We start from the raw sequence: 17,069 nt of genomic DNA, 5'->3' as shown, positions 1-17,069 counted from the left end.
GTGATAACTTAAAACAATGAGAATCAAGGAGCTGTCAGGACTATGGGAGTTGGTAGCATGGCTTGAAGCTGTGGGATGAACAGGGTGTCACAGAATCCTTGAGGTTGGAAGGGCCTCTCGAGATCACATAATCCAACCTCCCTGTTCAAGCTGACTCTGCTTGAGCAGGTTGCTCAAGACCATGTCCAGTTGAGTTTTGATTATCTCAACAGACAGAAACTCTACATCTCAGGGCAGCTGGTTCCACTGTTTAAACACTTATGTCATCTCAGATTATTAGCAGTGTAACAGTTAATGTCGAAAGAGCCTGGTTGTTTTCATAGGTTTTGAGTTTAATTCATTGGTGCTGAAGGAAATAATTTACATGTTTCAGAGCTATTATTGTACTTCTTGGTAGGTTGAGGAATTCAGGCTATTGTTTTACAGCAGTTAAATATTAACCTGGGAACTGTGGATTTGGGACTTCAGTTTCTAGGCATCATATCTTCACATTAAAAGTAGTACTGCAAATACTCATTTTCAGGATCATAATTATGGAGCCCCTCCTCCTCCAACGCCGCCAGCCTCTCCTCCTGTCCAGACCATTATACCTCGTGCAGAACTGAATGGCCTGCACTCGCCTGATGAGGAGAACTCCGGGGATAGTGAGAGCTCCTCAGAAGGAGAATCAATTCCCACTTGGTGCCACTGCAGTGTCTCCCAAGATGGTTTCCTCCTCAAGTGTGAAAAGTGCAGGTAAGCTTTGGTGCAGTGCAGATCTGGGCTGCTCCTTGTCTTGACTGCTCATACTGAACCGTGTCACCTTTGGGCTGTGGGACAGACTTCCTTTTGCTAACTGGAGCATTCTTTCCAGTGCTTTACCCAGTATTGACCCTCCTCCTTTGCGTTGTCAGCCTGACAAGTGTTGGTGGCACCAGGAGTGGAGATGAGGATGTTAAATCGATGTTCTTATCATCCTGGGCCCCACTGAGGGCACGCATCTTGTGACATCCTGTTGAATTTCAAGTGACTTTACTCCTACAAACCAGCTTCAATTGTGCATTCTCCTTTGGCAGAGGAATGAGCAGGGGGAAGGTGATCAGACTCCGCCACCGGAAGCAGGACAACGTGTCAGGTGAGTTTGAGGTTATAATTCTGATAACAGTGACTTTTATTTTCTTTCTTCAAGACCTTTGTCTCTTGGATGCTGTAATCATCTAACTGTGATCAGTGCCAGCTAATGTTCTTTGCCTCCCAACCACTGGGATTTTCTCCTCTCCTTACGCTTCACCTCAGTTAGCTCTAGGGAAAATCAGATTATCTTGTGAACAGAAAAGGCGAATTTTCGTCAGTGCTATTCTGTCACATATCCAGAAGTTTGAAACACCTGTTCCCAGTTTGGGTGGGAAAACAGAGGTGGTATAGTTCTCTCAGGGAAGAGCTGTGCAAGGGCAGCAAGTTGTCTTGATGAAAATGGCCATAAGGATAAGCTCTGCTGTCAGGGATGAGAAACTGTTGCTCATGAAGCACTTGTCTCTCTAGGTGGGGACAGCAGTGCCACTGAGAGCTGGGATGAAGAACTCTCTCCCTCCACAGTGCTGTACACGGCCACGCAGCACACGCCGACCAGCATCACGCTGACCGTCAACCGCGTCCGCAGGAGCAAGCCCAAGAAGAGGAAGAGGAGTACAGAAAAGGCTCGCGCTGCTCCAAAGGCCAAAAAGATCAAGGTATGTGGAGTGAGACAAGGTTGCTGCAGTGACTACCAAATGCTGTGCAGAGTGTTGTTAGGAGCAGGTTGACAAGCTGGCAGTAGACAAGAAATTTTTGTTCTGTCAAGAATTGCTCTTTCGGGTGTAATAATGGGATGCCTTGTATTTGTGACCTGCTCGAGTACGTGGCTGTTGGTTTAAAAATTACCTTGCTGGAACTCCACCCTTATTTCCCAATGCTGTCCATTCATGCTCAGCGCTTGGACTCAGTTACATATTTTTTCCTTTTGCTGTATTAGGATTTGGGGAAATAGCTTTTGGAGTCTGGCTGTTTGTGGAAAAGGGTCAGTCTGTGAATAGAATGAAAAATGAAGGAAGCATGGTATTTTTTAGCAGGCTTTGTTGAGGAATTTGAGCTGCAGAGCTTCTTGGCACTGTTCTTCGGGGACAGAGATAGTGCCTGTGTGGAAAACTATGTAGGTAGTGATGAACATTTGTTGAGGGATGACTTTCCTGTCTTGTTTGTGAGGGTTTGTGGACTGAAATAATTTTAGATTGCTTATATTGGAATGCAAGTGTGTGAACAGCTGGTTCTTTCCCATCATCTGCCAGCTTTACCATGATTTTCCACAGGTTAAGTTTCCCTTGAAGTTCTTCTGGTAGGCACTGATTAAATAAAACGCTGGGGGCAGGAGCTATGTGTGGTCTGGAGGGAGTATTTTGTTGTTGTGAACCACCTTGATTCTGTTGCTGGACCCTTCTTGTATCAAAGCAAGTGAGGTTAGTTAGGACAGTTTTGGTTTTGATCTTGACATTTTTACTAAGCGTGAGGCAGGCTTTTTTAGTTCAGAAGTCATGGCCATCAAGCTTTTCAGCAGTTTCCACTGGATTTGCATTGCAGAGTCTCTTTTCATTCAGGTCCATTGTTTCGTGTGTAGGTTTTCCTTTAATTCTTGCCCATCTTTTATCAAGGATTGGAATAAGATTTAGTGTGGTTGTGGGATCCTGATTCTTAGGAAATATATAATACTTTGTTTTTTCTCTCTCCTTGTCTGGGGGACAGGCTTTTCGAGAGGGCTCACGAAAGTCTCTGAGGATGAAGGTGAGTAGAAATGACAACCCTCTGTGTTGGTGGTGGGGTTTTTTCTGTGTTATTTTGGCCCTTTTTTTTGTTTACCTGGGGAATTTCTGATTGTGGGGCCAGCCTTGTAATAAAGTCAAATCTTACCCTGCACCAGAAGGAGGCCTATTCAAAAGGGTATCACAGGAATTGCCCCTTGAACATTCCATTTGCTTCTGATAGATTCCAGTCAGATAATGCAATCCAGTTCAGAGAGGTGATTGATTCATGGCACTTGGGAGTGGGGTGTTTGATGTAAGGGATGTAGAACTGGTTGTGGCTGCTCTTCTGTGAGGGCAGTTATTGTTTGATTGCATCAAAGCTATTTCAAGCTTGGACATCAAAGTAGTTCACAAGTTTAATATTGGGTGTCCCTAGTAGTGCTGCCTTGTTTCTCTCCACATCCTCTTACTAGGGATGGATGGGACAATATATTTATCTCTGACTTCCTGCAATAGTGGCAGGTGCAGCCATTGAATAAGAAGCTTATTTGACAAAATAAGTGGACTTGAACTGCGAGCTGCATTTGTTTCTAGACACACAAGAGGTGCCTTAAGGTTTGCTCAGTTCCACCTGATCCCAGTCCTGCAGCTGGCAGTGGCTTCTAGCAGGTGGCTCAGAGGAAAGAGGACAGTACTGTGGTGTCCCTATGCACTATCTCCATAGTATGCCAGTGACTTGAGAGGGTAAAAATGCATGGCAACTCTTACCGGTTTAAATATATATGATTAAAATAATGATTGCTCTTCACTTGTCCTTGTTACTAAGACCTCAGTGTCATATGTGTCTCAGTGCTTTATGAAGCCAGTTGAGTTACTGAGCTCTGGAGTATTTGTTGAACTACTTCAACTACTGCCAAGTAAAGAATGAAGCTTATGTATTTTTCTTTCTACCTGCTTCTCTTTCCCCCGCCTTTACAAGACAGTCTAAACGGATTACCTGATTTTACCCTCTCTTCTTTACTCTGCTTAGGACTTGCAGTTTTAACCCTGTGGGTATTAGCTTATGCTCGACATTCAGTTTCTTGAAACTCTGGTGACCATTTAGCTAGAAGGTTCAGGACTATTTTTGGATCAGTCACTGCAAAGATTGAGATTGCAGTCAGCATCATTGAGCATTGTGTTAGCCGTGAGTGGGTTGACTGTAGGACAAGCTTGCATTATATTTATTTGCCTTTGTGTGTTCTGTGCCTTTGCTTTTTTTATGTACTTAATTATTTTTCCAAAGTGGCTTAATTTTTTTTTTTTATGGCCATGTGCTAGCCTAATTTTATTTTATGTAGCAGTGCCAAGTACCAACTTTAAAAAGGTCTTAATTCTACTCAGAAATTTCAGTAGCTTTCTGAGTGACACTGTTGTACAGTGTTCTGGAGGGTGCAGATGCTGAAAAATGTGTCCTCATAACCAGCACTTACATAGCTTGGCACTGATTTGCCTTTTTAATAGCTTATTCATGTGCTTGGAGCAATGTGGATAGGTTTTCCTGCTGTGTACTATCCATTCATTCTTTGCTGTTTGGTGCAGAATTCCCCATCTGAAGCACATGCCTTGGATGAAAACACAGCTGAAGGGTGGGAGAATCGGATCCGCCTCTGGACAGACCAGTACGAGGAAGCCTTCACCAACCAGTACAGTGCTGACGTGCAGAACTTGCTGGAGCGTCACCTAAACTCTAATAAAGACTATGTGGGCAAAACTGCTATGCTGGACACAATCAACAAAACAGAGCTGGCCTGCAATAATACTGTTATTGGGTCCCAGATGCAGGTAAGAACAAGCAGGACAGAAGTGGAGTAGGTCAGGGCATGGGTGAGCAGTATTGTAGCTCAGACCAACAGGTATAGGTTTGATATAGAGTGAATCAGAAATTATGCCAGTACAGAGAGAGATTAACAAATATTTGCATTAGACCAAATTAGTGATGCTAAGCTGGGGATATTTTGCACATTTCTGTAATGTGGTTAACAGGTATTTTGCCATAAATACTTTGGTGACTGCACGTCCTGAGACAGAACCAGATCTGTCACTTGCTGGAGATAGGAAATTTCCTGCTTTCTACCTGAGTTTTCCAGTCCCCTTTATTTGTCTTTTATTTTATTTCTTGACTCATGTTGTGTGTAAGGCTATTTTAAAGAACCTTTCATCATTATTTCAGTATTTTGGATTATTTGGACTCGTATAACTTCCAAATATTGCACAACTACAACCAACTTTAGGAAGCTGGTCTGTCCCTAACTTTCCAGTGATGAGCACTGTTTGGTGTCTTGCCATCTTTATGTAGTACATGTAAACAAGCAGAAAAAGGAAAACAGTGTGTTTGGTAGTGTATGTCTTCTCCGCTCATACTTTTCTTAGCTGTTGCTTCATCTTATCTGTGCTTTATTGAACAAACCACAGCCTTCCTACCCAATTTAGGCTTTTCTGGGCCTTCCTTGTCCAGGAGAATGGAGATAGTTGCATCTGAAGGGGTGGGCTCCAAAAGAGAAGTGGAGCACTTCTTCTGTATAAAGGGAGCAGAGTCAGAAACCTGAATATCAGGTATATGTTTGTGCTTGAATCATTCTTGTTTATATCAGCTGGCTCACTCAGTGAAGTTCATGTGCTCCCTCCTACCTTTCCCTCTGCTTTCATGCAGGTGAAGCACTTCAGGCAGAGCACAGTTATTGCCAGTAAGGGAGAGTGCAGAAAGAGGACTTTAGATCCAAACTGTCTTCCATGCTTGCCTCTGATTCTGCAATAAATAAGATTTCTTGGGGGCGGGGGCGGTGTGTGTGGTTGGGGAGAAACATTTCTTGCTAGCCTTTCTGAAGAGCAGCTGAGGAAATGTAGATAAAAAAAGTTCTACTTCTCTAGAAATCTTAATATTTTTGAGACTAAATGTAACCAATTCTGTCTGCCTCACATGGGTTTGAGGAAAAGTCCTGAAATAAGTAATAAAACACATGCCGTGTTTCTTAATCTGTGTACAGCATGACACAAAAAAGACACCAATCATAAAATATGCTTGTTCTTGCCATGCTCTTTCAGCCTCTCCCTTCCCAGTACAGACACAGGTTTTCCCATAGGAAAATGTGCCCAGCATTCCAAATCAGAAGACTCCAAATGTGATACATGCCAAAGAAGCAAAAAAGTTGAAACTTGCAAAACTTGTTAGTGAGCTGTAGTTAGTGTAAACAAGCTGTTAGTAGGTGCTCATCATTGCACATGCTGGGAAGGTGTCAGGAGACTTTGTAGTTTCTCATGGACACTGAGAAAAAACCAGGTGGCTGGCCTGGGTTGCTGCTTGTCAGCTCCTGTGTTCTGCTGTCTCTGCTCAGGAGGTGGCTGTGGAGTGTTTTGAAGAGGGCACCTGCATAGGTGTGAAGCACGTGCTCTCATGCACTGCATTCTGTTTTTGTTTCACTCGCTTGTCTCACCTTTGGTTAGCAAACTGAGAAAGCTTCTTGGTTTGCATCAGTTGTCTTTTAACTGGGTATCATTATTGAACACAAAAATAGCTTTTCTGTGAGGTAAGGGAAAATAAGTACTTAGAGCTAGGGAAAAATCAGGAGGCTGTGTAAATATACATTTGCCAGCTGTGTAGAAATATTGTTGCTGCTCTCTTTGGCCTTGAAGACTCTGAAAAGAGGAGACAGGAATAAAAATAATGTTTTACTATGCCCTGCATACTCTTAATAGTTCAGAAAGTCATTTGACTTCAGTCAACAGTGATGCAAGTATATATTTAGAACAGATTGAGATGTGACCTAAAAGCTTCCTCAAACCAGGAAGAGTAGGAAAAGATGGGTTAAGAGTTATACATGGAGGATATGGGAATTGTTCATTGGAATATTTTATGTAAGACAAGAGGAAATGGTCTCAAATTGCACCAGTGGAGGTTTACATTAGATATTAGGATTTATACTTTACCAGAAGGTTTATCAAACTGGAAGAGGCTGCAGGGGGAAGTGGTGGAGTCAGTATTCCTGGAGGTATTTAAAAGACTTGTGGATGTGGCAGTGCAGGATATGGGTTAGTAATGGATTGGACGAGTGGCAGGTTAACAGTTGAACTCGATCTTAGAAGGCTTTTCTAACCTAAATGATTCTGTGATTTTATGATAAACCAGTTCTCAGCTGTCCTCATGATGCAAAGGGAAAGTTGTGAAAATATGAAGCTGTTTAGTGTTATGAATAAAATTGTCTTAGTCCTGGCTACTGGCAGTTGCTTGACAAACTGAAAGCTGTGAATCACTTTCCTGACTGTTGTTGCCAAACCAAACCCAGGGTTAGTATTTGCCCTTTGCTGCCTCTGATAATTGCTGACTTGAGCTCAAACCCCTGACTGATTTCACATTCTGAAGTGAAGAGCAAAAGGGCCTTTATAAAATAAAGCCACTGAGTATTATGCAGATGTTGCTCTGCAAACATATCAGAACAGTTTTGGCTGATTAGCAGTCAGCAGTCCCTAGCCTGTGACATGAATAAAATCATTTGTTCTTTTCACACATGAAAGCATGGCAGCTAATCCACTTCATATTTCTAAATTCAGAGAATGAAAACAAGCTGAGCTGTATCTTACCAGAAGAGCTGTGAGATCATTCCTGTTTCACCAAACTCAGATAAATAAGTTAAATGGATGCAGAGTTTCTCTTTCCTGCACGGACTTTCTCCTCCTCTAACCATCCCATCTTATCCCACCTATATTCCCAAAGCTGTTTTCTGGCATGAGGTGAAGAGTAATACAAGTCAGTCATGGGCCAAAGGTGAGAGTGAAGGCTACCAGACATTAACTTCTGAAAGATACGATCTCATTATACTCTTAGAGTAGTAGAACAGTTTAGGCTGGGAGGAACCACTGAAGGTCATCTGGTCCAACCCTCCTGTGTAGGGCCAGCTTAGTTGAGAAGGTATAAAACCAAATCAGTGATAGTATAGAAACAGAATTATTTATCTGGAGGCTCTCTGGGTCCTAATTATTCTAATAGCTTCAGATACTTTCTTCTTATCTCCTGTCATACACTAGGAAATCTGGTCCCATTTATTTATTCTTTGTTGGATAATACAAAGTGCTAAAACTAATTTAGTCACTACTCCGTGTAGTGTAAACAGTCTCATCCTACAGTTCACTCATATTGTGGGTTTGTTGATTAGAAGTTAGGACTAACAGTGCAGCTTCTTAGTCTGGAAATAACTTGTTTCTGTGGACTTAGGGAATCCTCTGTGAGCTTCTTTCAGAACCCAAGACCTGAAGAGATGAAGACCCTGCAAGGCTCTTCAGAGTCTCTAGCACATACATCCAGGTTTTCCCAGTTGCTGGCAGATAGAGTGGTATAAGACAGATAAACCCCGTAGGCATGACAAATGTAGCACTGGGTTGTATCTCAACCAGAGATCTGGACCATTACTCCAATCTGAATAGATTTCAAATTAATATTTTTATAAAGCTGTCTTTATCCTGGATCTGAGTGAGAGAAGTTAACAAATAGATCTTACTTCACTAGCTCATCCAAGATATGCAGTGTAATGTCTTATAGAAACAGCAAAAGTCATTTTCTTGAGGGGGTTTTATACAGAGGAGATAGAAGATCCCAGTCAGAAAAAAGGGTTTAAAAGATCTGTGGTTCAGTATTTTCATGTGCTCAGTAGGAGGGTTTTGCTGGGCTCCCAGTGCTGAGTGCTGCCTTAAGACATTAGCTTTTATTTCCACAACGTTAGAACATCATGTGTTCTGTCGTTATTCAGGCTGAGCCCCTTAAACTAATTTTTATCTATTTCAGCAGAGTGCTCAGTAGCTGTTTCTAATGAGAGTTCTCTCAGGAAAAGTTGGGAACTTGCTTTCATTAAAATTTTGTAGTTTACTCATGATTTAGATGCATGATTTTCATTATTACTGAAATCAGAACACTTACACTTCAATTCACTCTGGAAAAGTATCAAAACTGGGCCCTTATGAGCAGTGAATAGAATGCTTAGGAAGGAACAGGCACAGCAGGTGGTGGTGAGGCAGCCAGTCATCTTCACCTAATCTTTACTTACTGAGAGGTTTAATCTGTTAAGTAAGAAAACTACTTTGTTTTTATGGAATAAGTCTTTCCTATACCCTAGTGCTTATAATATCCCTTCCATTATTCCATAAAATATGTCATATTTGGATGTCTGTACTTAAAGAATGTTGTTGTTTCCTGCTGTCAAGACACATTGTTGTGAAAATCAATTGTAATAGAGCTGTAGATTTTAACATATGTTTTAACAAACTGTCACTACTTCATTAAAAATTTAGTTCCTCATGTTAAAAAAAAATTAAAATCAACAACACTGCATCTGTATAACTTATTATCTGGTGAGCAGAGATATGTAGAGAAGTTTCTGGATGGAGATGGAAATTGCCAGCTTAAGTCTTTGGCCTGTTTGCTGGAATTTACTATTCTCTGCAGAAGGAAAAGCTTGCATTTTTTCCTCTGAACATGTAACAACCCACAATTTAGGGAAGATCTGAATTATTCTGGCTGTGAAAGTGGCCATAATTGCAAAGCAATTCCCGGTTAGTAGCAAGTGACAGGTCTGGTTATGCCTTCTAGCTGCAAGACTGAAATACTCTATCTAATAGATTTGTCAGACTATTATTGAAGGAAAGGAATAAATACTGTTTGCTTTTGATAAATATTATCAAGGTTATTGGTCATTACTAAATTGTTACAAAATAAACAGCATACTCACCTGGCAGAGTTTCTGTGTGTTGCTATTAGAATACTTTCTATGTAAGTAAAATATTCTTCATGAGTTAGAGGCCTTTGGTTCAAATTTTCCTCTTTTGCTCTGGTTTTTGTTACAGCTGCAACTGGGAAGGGTGACTCGGGTTCAGAAGCACCGGAAGATCCTGAGGGCAGCAAGAGACTTGGCACTAGATACCCTTATAATTGAGTATCGAGGGAAAGTTATGTTACGACAGCAATTCGAGGTCAATGGGCATTTCTTCAAAAAGTAAGAGTACTATGAAATGATGGGTATGAGAGCATCATGGCCCAGAGAGACTGGTGTCTCTATGGGATAGTGCTCACTTACAGGGTCCTGTCAGCTGTGCCTTCCATAGAAATGGGAAATCAGATTTATCACCTCAGCTTGATGCTCTGCTTATGGACCAAACCCTCTGAAACAGATCTTTTAAATAGTTGGAAGTACATAACCCCCAGAGCAACAGTGCTGATGGAAGTTCTGCTTCCAGTGAAGTGAGGGATACCTGTTAACAACAGTGCTGTGGGAATTGGGTATTTTGGGATTGAGATGTTCTGTTGCTTCTGCAGGCCATATCCCTTTGTGCTGTTCTACTCCAAGTTCAATGGCGTTGAGATGTGTGTTGATGCCCGCACCTTTGGTAACGATGCCAGGTTCATCAGGCGGTCCTGCACTCCAAACGCAGAGGTAAATTCTCTCTTCATCATCACTGTTATTGCAAATACATGTTTTACATAAGCTTAGTGCTTTCTCTAACTTAAAATGCACTAAATGCAGTTAATTCTGTGTGTCTCCTGCTTGTTTGATGGTTTATACTTGGAATATAAGACAGTTCGGGAACATGAGAGAGGTTTTCTTGGAAGAGAAAGATTTCTTTTATGTCTTTCCTTTGGCTGCACAATGATATTGAGGGTAAGTAGGTGGTAGTAGTTGTAAGTGGAAAAGCACAGTATGAGACAAGAGCAGCAAAGCAAGCTTTTCCCTGTGGAGAATTTGGGATAATTATTCAGAGTAGAATAAGAGCTACTTTGCAAAAGGATATTGCCATCTTGGAAGTAGGAAATGCAACGTGTGGAGATGTCAGCTTCTATCTACTTCGTTTAACAAGGTTCGTCATGTGATTGCTGATGGGATGATCCACCTGTGCATCTATGCTGTTGCCACCATTGCCAAGGACACAGAGGTTACCATCGCCTTTGACTATGAGTACAACATCTGGTGAGTCCCTCACCTCGCCCAGGAGCTCTCCACTGCCCTCCTGGACTGGACATCTTCCTCCAGCCCTTTCCTCGCATTCTACATATTGCTCCGTTTTCTACTGAATTGCATTTCCCGGCTATTCTGTCCAGTTCTGCTGGCATATTCTACAATAGAGGCCATAAGGTAGCCTGCTGTCCTTGCTTTGGCACGTGGTGAGATGTTTAGTAGGAGATGTATTGAATGTCTCTGTGCAGGGGTTGAGAAATGAAGAGTGACACAAATTATGTTTGTGTTTTGGAGCAGCAATTATAAAGTGGACTGTGCGTGTCACAAGGGGAACCGGAATTGCCCTGTGCAGAAACGTAGCCCAAATGCTGCAGAACACCTACCTCCACCTGTTTTAGGCACACTGATTGGGGCAGAAACACGCCGGCGAAAGGCCCGTCGAAAGGAGCTAGAAATGGAACAGCAGAGCATTGCGTCGGATGAGAACAGCAGTCAGCAAACCGAGGAAGTTCCTGAGGGACCTGCAGCAGTCAGTGACAATGAGGTAAAATCTTTGCCCCCTTGTTCTATATGTTAGCATTCAGTGCTGCAGGAGTCTGATCCAATAGCATTGGAATCTTCAGGACAGAAACTGCAGGAAGCCTTTTTTTTAGACCTTTAGCACCTTAAATTACCATAGAAATCTTGGTAACTTTGAAACAGTACTGGGTTACTTAATCTGGGTTTCTTTCTCAGGTGCCAGAGAAGGAGGAGAAACAAGAAGGGGAGAAAGAGGAGCCTGTAGATGAACAGGGAGCCTTGGTCCACAGCAGACGGGCAAGTAGCTCTCTCTGTCTGGGTATCACCCTCTTTAGGACTTGCTTCATGCAGTGACCAACAGGTCCAGTTGGATATTTCACTTGTTCGAACACAAATCCCATCTGTTAGTGATCTTCAGTAATTTGATTAGCAACAGCAAAAAACAAAAGGAAGAGTGAAAAACAACCTAGGTTTGGTTGACTTCAAGTCACAGGATTTATGTTAGGGTGCTGCAGATTAGGAGATATACTATAGATTTGTTTCCTCATTGAAAGGTTTAACTGTTACTTTCAGGGCTGTTCTATAATCTAAAACACACCTTTAGCAAAACCATCAGCACCAGATTCCAAAAAGGTAATTGGACCTTTTTTATGTTCTGCTGCCCTTCCTTATTGCTATTACAAGAATTTATGGCACTATATAGAACCATAGCATAATTTGAGTTGGAAGGGACTATCAAAGGTCACCTATTCCTACCCCCACTCAGTGAGCAAGGATATCTTCAATTCCATCATACCATTAACTAGAACCTGGTTTTTCTTTAAACTTGATCATTTTTGCAGGGTTGGATTTGTAAAAAGGTATCTGTTCAGTATATGATTTCATAAACATGTTGCCATGTGTGGAAAAGAGTGGGATCAAGTTGCAAAAGTCAATAAGAGGGGTAGACCACCAACAGTACTATTGGCACTTACTCAGGAAATCTCTGTGTTTCCAAATTATTGTCATCTTAAACAGTCTTCTTGATCAAAATATATCTTAGTGCTCTGGGATCTTTGATAACACAGTTCTTTTTTATACTTCATCTTTATTGAGTAGAGCTGGTGGTTTTTTTCTTGTGTTGCTTATGGCTCCTGGGATTGCTGCCTGGATTAGAATGTTTTATGTGTGTGAATGTAGCCGTTCTGACTCTTAATTCATTAATTTAAATAAACAAGAGAAAAATCCAAACAAAAATGCAAATACACAAATAAAACAACCAACCAACCAGAAACCCAAGGAAGAAAACCAGAAAAATTGCTCCCATCCTTTTACCAGCCAACGAATGTATTGAAGCTAGGAATTCTCTGTTTTTCTTTGTTCACCAGTAATCACCTGTCTTCCTCTAATCAGTTATACAGATCTGCCAAGTGTAAATTTGCTGAGAATGCTTTAAATGTTAAGATAGTGCAGCAAACTGGAGAGCCAAGGGCCATCCAGTGGAGAGATGCTTGGATTAACTGATGGATTTTTTTAGAACAGATGAGATAAAGCAGTCAGTTTCCACTGAAATTTGAATGAGATCAGTTATCCATCAGATTGGCCTTAAAGCCTGGAGGGAAGATTTCATTTTAATGCAGGGAGGTTGATCTCTTTTTGGGACAGAATAGTTCAGTAAGCCTAAGCGAAGTGTTAGTTTCCTGTCAGCCTTTAAGCCCTGTTCCTGTAGGTTGCACCAGTTAATCTGCTTTAATGCGATTCAGTTTTCTATACTTGGCATCAGGTAAATACCCATCTCTGTAGTTTGCCCAGTCCCTTTGTGTGTGTGTGTAATATTTTTAACAGAAAATTGTAAAGGCACGGCCATGGGCTCCAAGATACTTTCTCCATGATAAATCTCAGAAGACACTTGACCCCACTTCTTAAAATTCACTTGATTCTTGCCAGTCACTGCAACATTATTGTACTGGGCTTTTTATATGCATAGGTACCAGTTATTCCTGACACAGCCAGGTGATAGGATTTCCTGTCCTTTGTGTTTACCTAATAAATTGACTTGTTTTGCCTCTATTCTTTCATGTTCTGTTTTTCTTATCCACTATGTAAACTGCTTAGACCAGAGCTTTTATTTTTGAGCTGGGTCATCTTCTGACATTCTTGCTGGGAATAGAATGAATCTGGAATATTTTAATCAGTTTGTGTGGTGTATTACACTTGCTGCAAATTACATAATCATGTACATCTATTGCCCCAGACTTCTGTTTGATTGGTCATTAGCAAATAGCTCTGTTTCCAAGTCATCTCTCCACTCTACTTATGCTTTCTTATGGTTTTTAATTCTTCAAAATTATGCATTTCTTTGTGGCTGTATTATTAATATGACTCTGTAGTATCTAAGTGGTCCTATTTAAGAACAAAGTTGAGTTCTTCTACTTGCGCTACAAACACATGATTATGTTATTCTGGGAAATTTGCCATATTAAAAAAAATGCAAATAACTGATAAGAACTGCTTCTCTCTGTCCTCTGTCTGGCTTTTGTCAGTGCTGTTTGGTAGTTGTTCTCTTTGTGCTGCTTCCCATATCTGTTCTTGCCTTGTTTATGTCCATAATTTACCATGCTTACTTCAGTTTTCCCTTGTGTTGTAGTCCCGGGAAGACAGGAAGGTAGAAGCCATCATGCACATGTTTGAGAACTTAGAAAAGAGAAAGAGGAGACGAGAGCAACCATCAGACCGTAACAGCACTGATGCTGAAATCAACGTCAATTCTGAAGTTCCTGAGCTGGAAGAAGTTAAAACAGAGACTCCTGAAACTGAAGATGGAAGTTCAGCACCAAGTGCTCCTCCTCCTCCACCTCCTCCTCCTCCTCCTCCTCCTCCTCTTCCTCCTCCTGCTTCTAACAGTACCAGCAGTACTGGGGTGAACACACGACGGTCCTCCCAAGTAGCGGTAAGATCAAGATAGAACTGTTTGCTATCTTGTACGAAGCTCAAGTGCAGCATTTCTGATCGTAAGAGCATTCAGGTGGGGAGGAGCTTTGTGGGCTTTCTAGCCCATTCTGAGTTAGGTAGGGACAGCTCTGAAGCTAGACCAGGCTGACCAGTGTTTTACCCAGTCTTCTCTTGAAAACCTCCAGGGATGGAGATTGCACCTCTTCCAGTTCATGACTGTTAGGCTGAAAAAATTTGCCATGTATCCAGTCTGAACCTCTCAGTTTAAGTCCATTGATGCACCACTGCATCTTCTTAGTGGCTTCAGGCTGTTTGTAGGAAGACTGCTGTTACATCCCCCTCAGTCCTCTCTGGGCTGAACAAGCCCAGCTCCTTCTCCAGACCTTTTGTACTGGTCTGAGCTTAAGTTGGATGCGTAAGTGCAGTGATGGAAAGTTCTTTTCTTTTGTTTGTTTGTTTGTTTTTTTGACCCAGTCTACTTTGGATGCATGTGTTCCCATTTTATGGCAGGGCTCAGACACTTGCCTGGAGTGCTCCATGTCAGCTCAGGTCAGGAATAAGAGCAGTTATCTTGAGACAAGCAGCAAGTTTCCTATTGCTGCTTTCTTCCTAAAGACCCATGTTCTGTCCTTTAAGAATGCAGAAGACAAAACGATAATGTGCCAGTGTTGAAGGGTCCCCAAGGCCATCTTATGAACCAACACAGAGTCCAACAAGATTTTGAGAGTCAGGTAGTGTCAATAAATAAATCTCAATTCTTGATCCTGTATGCAGAGAAAAGGAATACTCTCAGAGGTGCTCAGACTAATGACAGTTTATTTTGTAGGATGCTGTCCCCGAAAAAACAGTGACTAAGCCAGCTCCAGCAAAACCCTCCAGGCCCCGACCAAAAAGTCGCTTCTCTCGATACCGGACCAGTTCAGCACAAAGACTGAGAAGGCAGAAACAAGCCAGTTCCCAGCAAGCTGAACTCGCACAGGCTGTCCCAGAGGAAGGAAACACTGCCAGCTTGGTAACCACAACAGATGTCAGCAATGTGGAAGGGCCAGGAGAAGGCAGACAGTTGACAGGATCTGACCCAACTGCTATCCTGGCTACAGGATCCCAGTCTAAAGCTGCAGTAAAGTACCCCAAAACAAAGAAGGTAAATATAATCAAGTGCTCAAGGTTGGGATGGTGGGATGGCAGGTGTTCATTTAGGGTACAGCAAAGAGGTTAACTTTCAGCTTAGAACTGAAGACCAAGAAGGAATGTGACTGCAACTGTCATGTACAAGCTAGGATAAAGTTGGAAAGGAGGAAAAATTGCAGAAGATAGCAGGCAGCTGCCACGTACTGGGCATAAATCAGCTGTTAATACATTTAGTTTTGTGTCTAGAAACTAGTTTTGAGCAGGGTGATGAAGTTTTTGGAGAATCTTTTAATAAGATGAATGGAGCATAAAATCGAGCTACTTCTGTGACATTGGGTTGTGTCTCCAACTGTCAGGTGAGAATTTGATTTGACACAGGAATTCCTTCCTGTTGAGAAGGAGGGAGGTTTTAGCATGTGAGCTGACTTGGGCATTGCTTCCCATACACCACTGTGCCATGTTGCCTTCCTTCACCTGTGCTGGTTGCACTGACATGTCTTTCCTCCTTCAGTACCTTGTTACCGAGTGGCTGAACGACAAGGCAGAAAAGCAGGAGTGTCCAATTGAGTGTCCTCTGCGCATTACTACAGATCCAACAGTTTTGGCAACTACCCTAAATATGCTGCCAGGTCTCGTGCACTCCCCACTGATTTGTACCACACCTAAACACTACATCCGCTTTGGTTCACCTTTCAACCCTGAGAGACGTCGAAGGCCCTTTCTGTTGGATGGCATTTACAGCTCCTGTAAGAAGGTATGTTTTCTCGTGTCTTACCTTTACACAATGTATGCTTATCTTACTGGCCCTCTTGTAAAGTTGTTGTGTCCTTTTGGGGTTTATTTCCACGTATTCCCACTGAGCTAATGTGTTGATGCAGTGTCCAGGCTATGAGTGCTGACCTCCTTGCCAGAGTTCAGTTTTCATCCTTGGCTTTTGCTGTGGTAGAACAACTGTTCTGTGACTGCCCTTTTAGAAATACCTACTTTCAGATCTGCAGTGGCTGTTTATTATCCAGCATACACAATTCAAAGAGTGTTGATTGCTCCCCTTAGAAAGTTTTGTTACTACTTTCACAGTCAGAGGATGGTTGGCATTGTGGGGATAGGACAGTGTTGCAGAGGACCTCAAGAATCCAGTGCCTCAGTTAAGATTCACTGTCTTTGGAGAGCCTTTGTGGTTTAAAAGCTTTGAGTTGGCCTGTTCACAGAAATAAGTCCACAGCTCTTTGCTTGGCATCACAGACTGCCTGTCTACAGCAGATTCTTGAGGCCATGCAGGAAGCCTGGAGCAGGCCCAGCTAAGGGTTTAGTTCCTTCAAAGATGACCAGTAAATGCCTGTATTTACCCATCTGCAGGGAAGGCAGGGAAGTTCACTCAGTCAGATTTATATTGGAATCTACCTTCCCTGATTCCTGTTGGTTTTGCTCAGAGACTTTCCAGTTCCTGTGTGATGACCTGAAAAAAATTACACAGAAATCTTTCCTGCTCTCTCTGTCTTGGTGGCTTTCAGGTACTATGTCCTGGTTTCTTTTCCTTCCTTTGTTTGAGGGTATTTTTCCAGAGAGAATCTTTGGACTTTACTGTTTTCCACTTTCAGCCAATTTGTTGCCATGCCCTAACAGTCTCTTCAGTATTTCCTTCATAGGTAAAGCTCTTCATGGTCCATATGTAGGTGTATGACAACACCTTGTCTGTTTCTGTGTGCCTGGGCAGCCTCCTCATGCATCTTTAAGCTGAGAACTGCAAGGTTTGAGCTTC

The 17,069-nt window shown here is 42.1% G+C and overlaps 1 protein-coding gene across 1 annotated transcript in view; it reads left to right on the top strand.

Annotated features, from left to right (window-relative positions):
* Window positions 1–17,069, top strand: part of SETD5 (SET domain containing 5) — a 65,089-nt gene that overhangs the window by 30,117 nt on the left and 17,903 nt on the right. The window contains exons 4-16 of the mRNA XM_021531454.3: window positions 524–735; window positions 1,056–1,114; window positions 1,522–1,709; window positions 2,755–2,793; window positions 4,335–4,577; window positions 9,624–9,772; window positions 10,093–10,210; window positions 10,632–10,741; window positions 11,027–11,273; window positions 11,465–11,545; window positions 13,875–14,177; window positions 15,006–15,323; window positions 15,822–16,064. Of these exons, the coding sequence (XP_021387129.3) occupies window positions 524–735; window positions 1,056–1,114; window positions 1,522–1,709; window positions 2,755–2,793; window positions 4,335–4,577; window positions 9,624–9,772; window positions 10,093–10,210; window positions 10,632–10,741; window positions 11,027–11,273; window positions 11,465–11,545; window positions 13,875–14,177; window positions 15,006–15,323; window positions 15,822–16,064 (2,310 nt within the window). The remainder of the gene's footprint in view (window positions 1–523; window positions 736–1,055; window positions 1,115–1,521; window positions 1,710–2,754; window positions 2,794–4,334; window positions 4,578–9,623; window positions 9,773–10,092; window positions 10,211–10,631; window positions 10,742–11,026; window positions 11,274–11,464; window positions 11,546–13,874; window positions 14,178–15,005; window positions 15,324–15,821; window positions 16,065–17,069) is intronic.

This window comes from Lonchura striata, chromosome 12 (genome assembly GCF_050655825.1).
Source record: "Lonchura striata isolate lonStrDom1 chromosome 12, ASM5065582v1, whole genome shotgun sequence".
Taxonomy (NCBI): Eukaryota; Metazoa; Chordata; class Aves; order Passeriformes; family Estrildidae; genus Lonchura; species Lonchura striata.
This window is presented reverse-complemented; position numbering and strand designations above follow the sequence as displayed.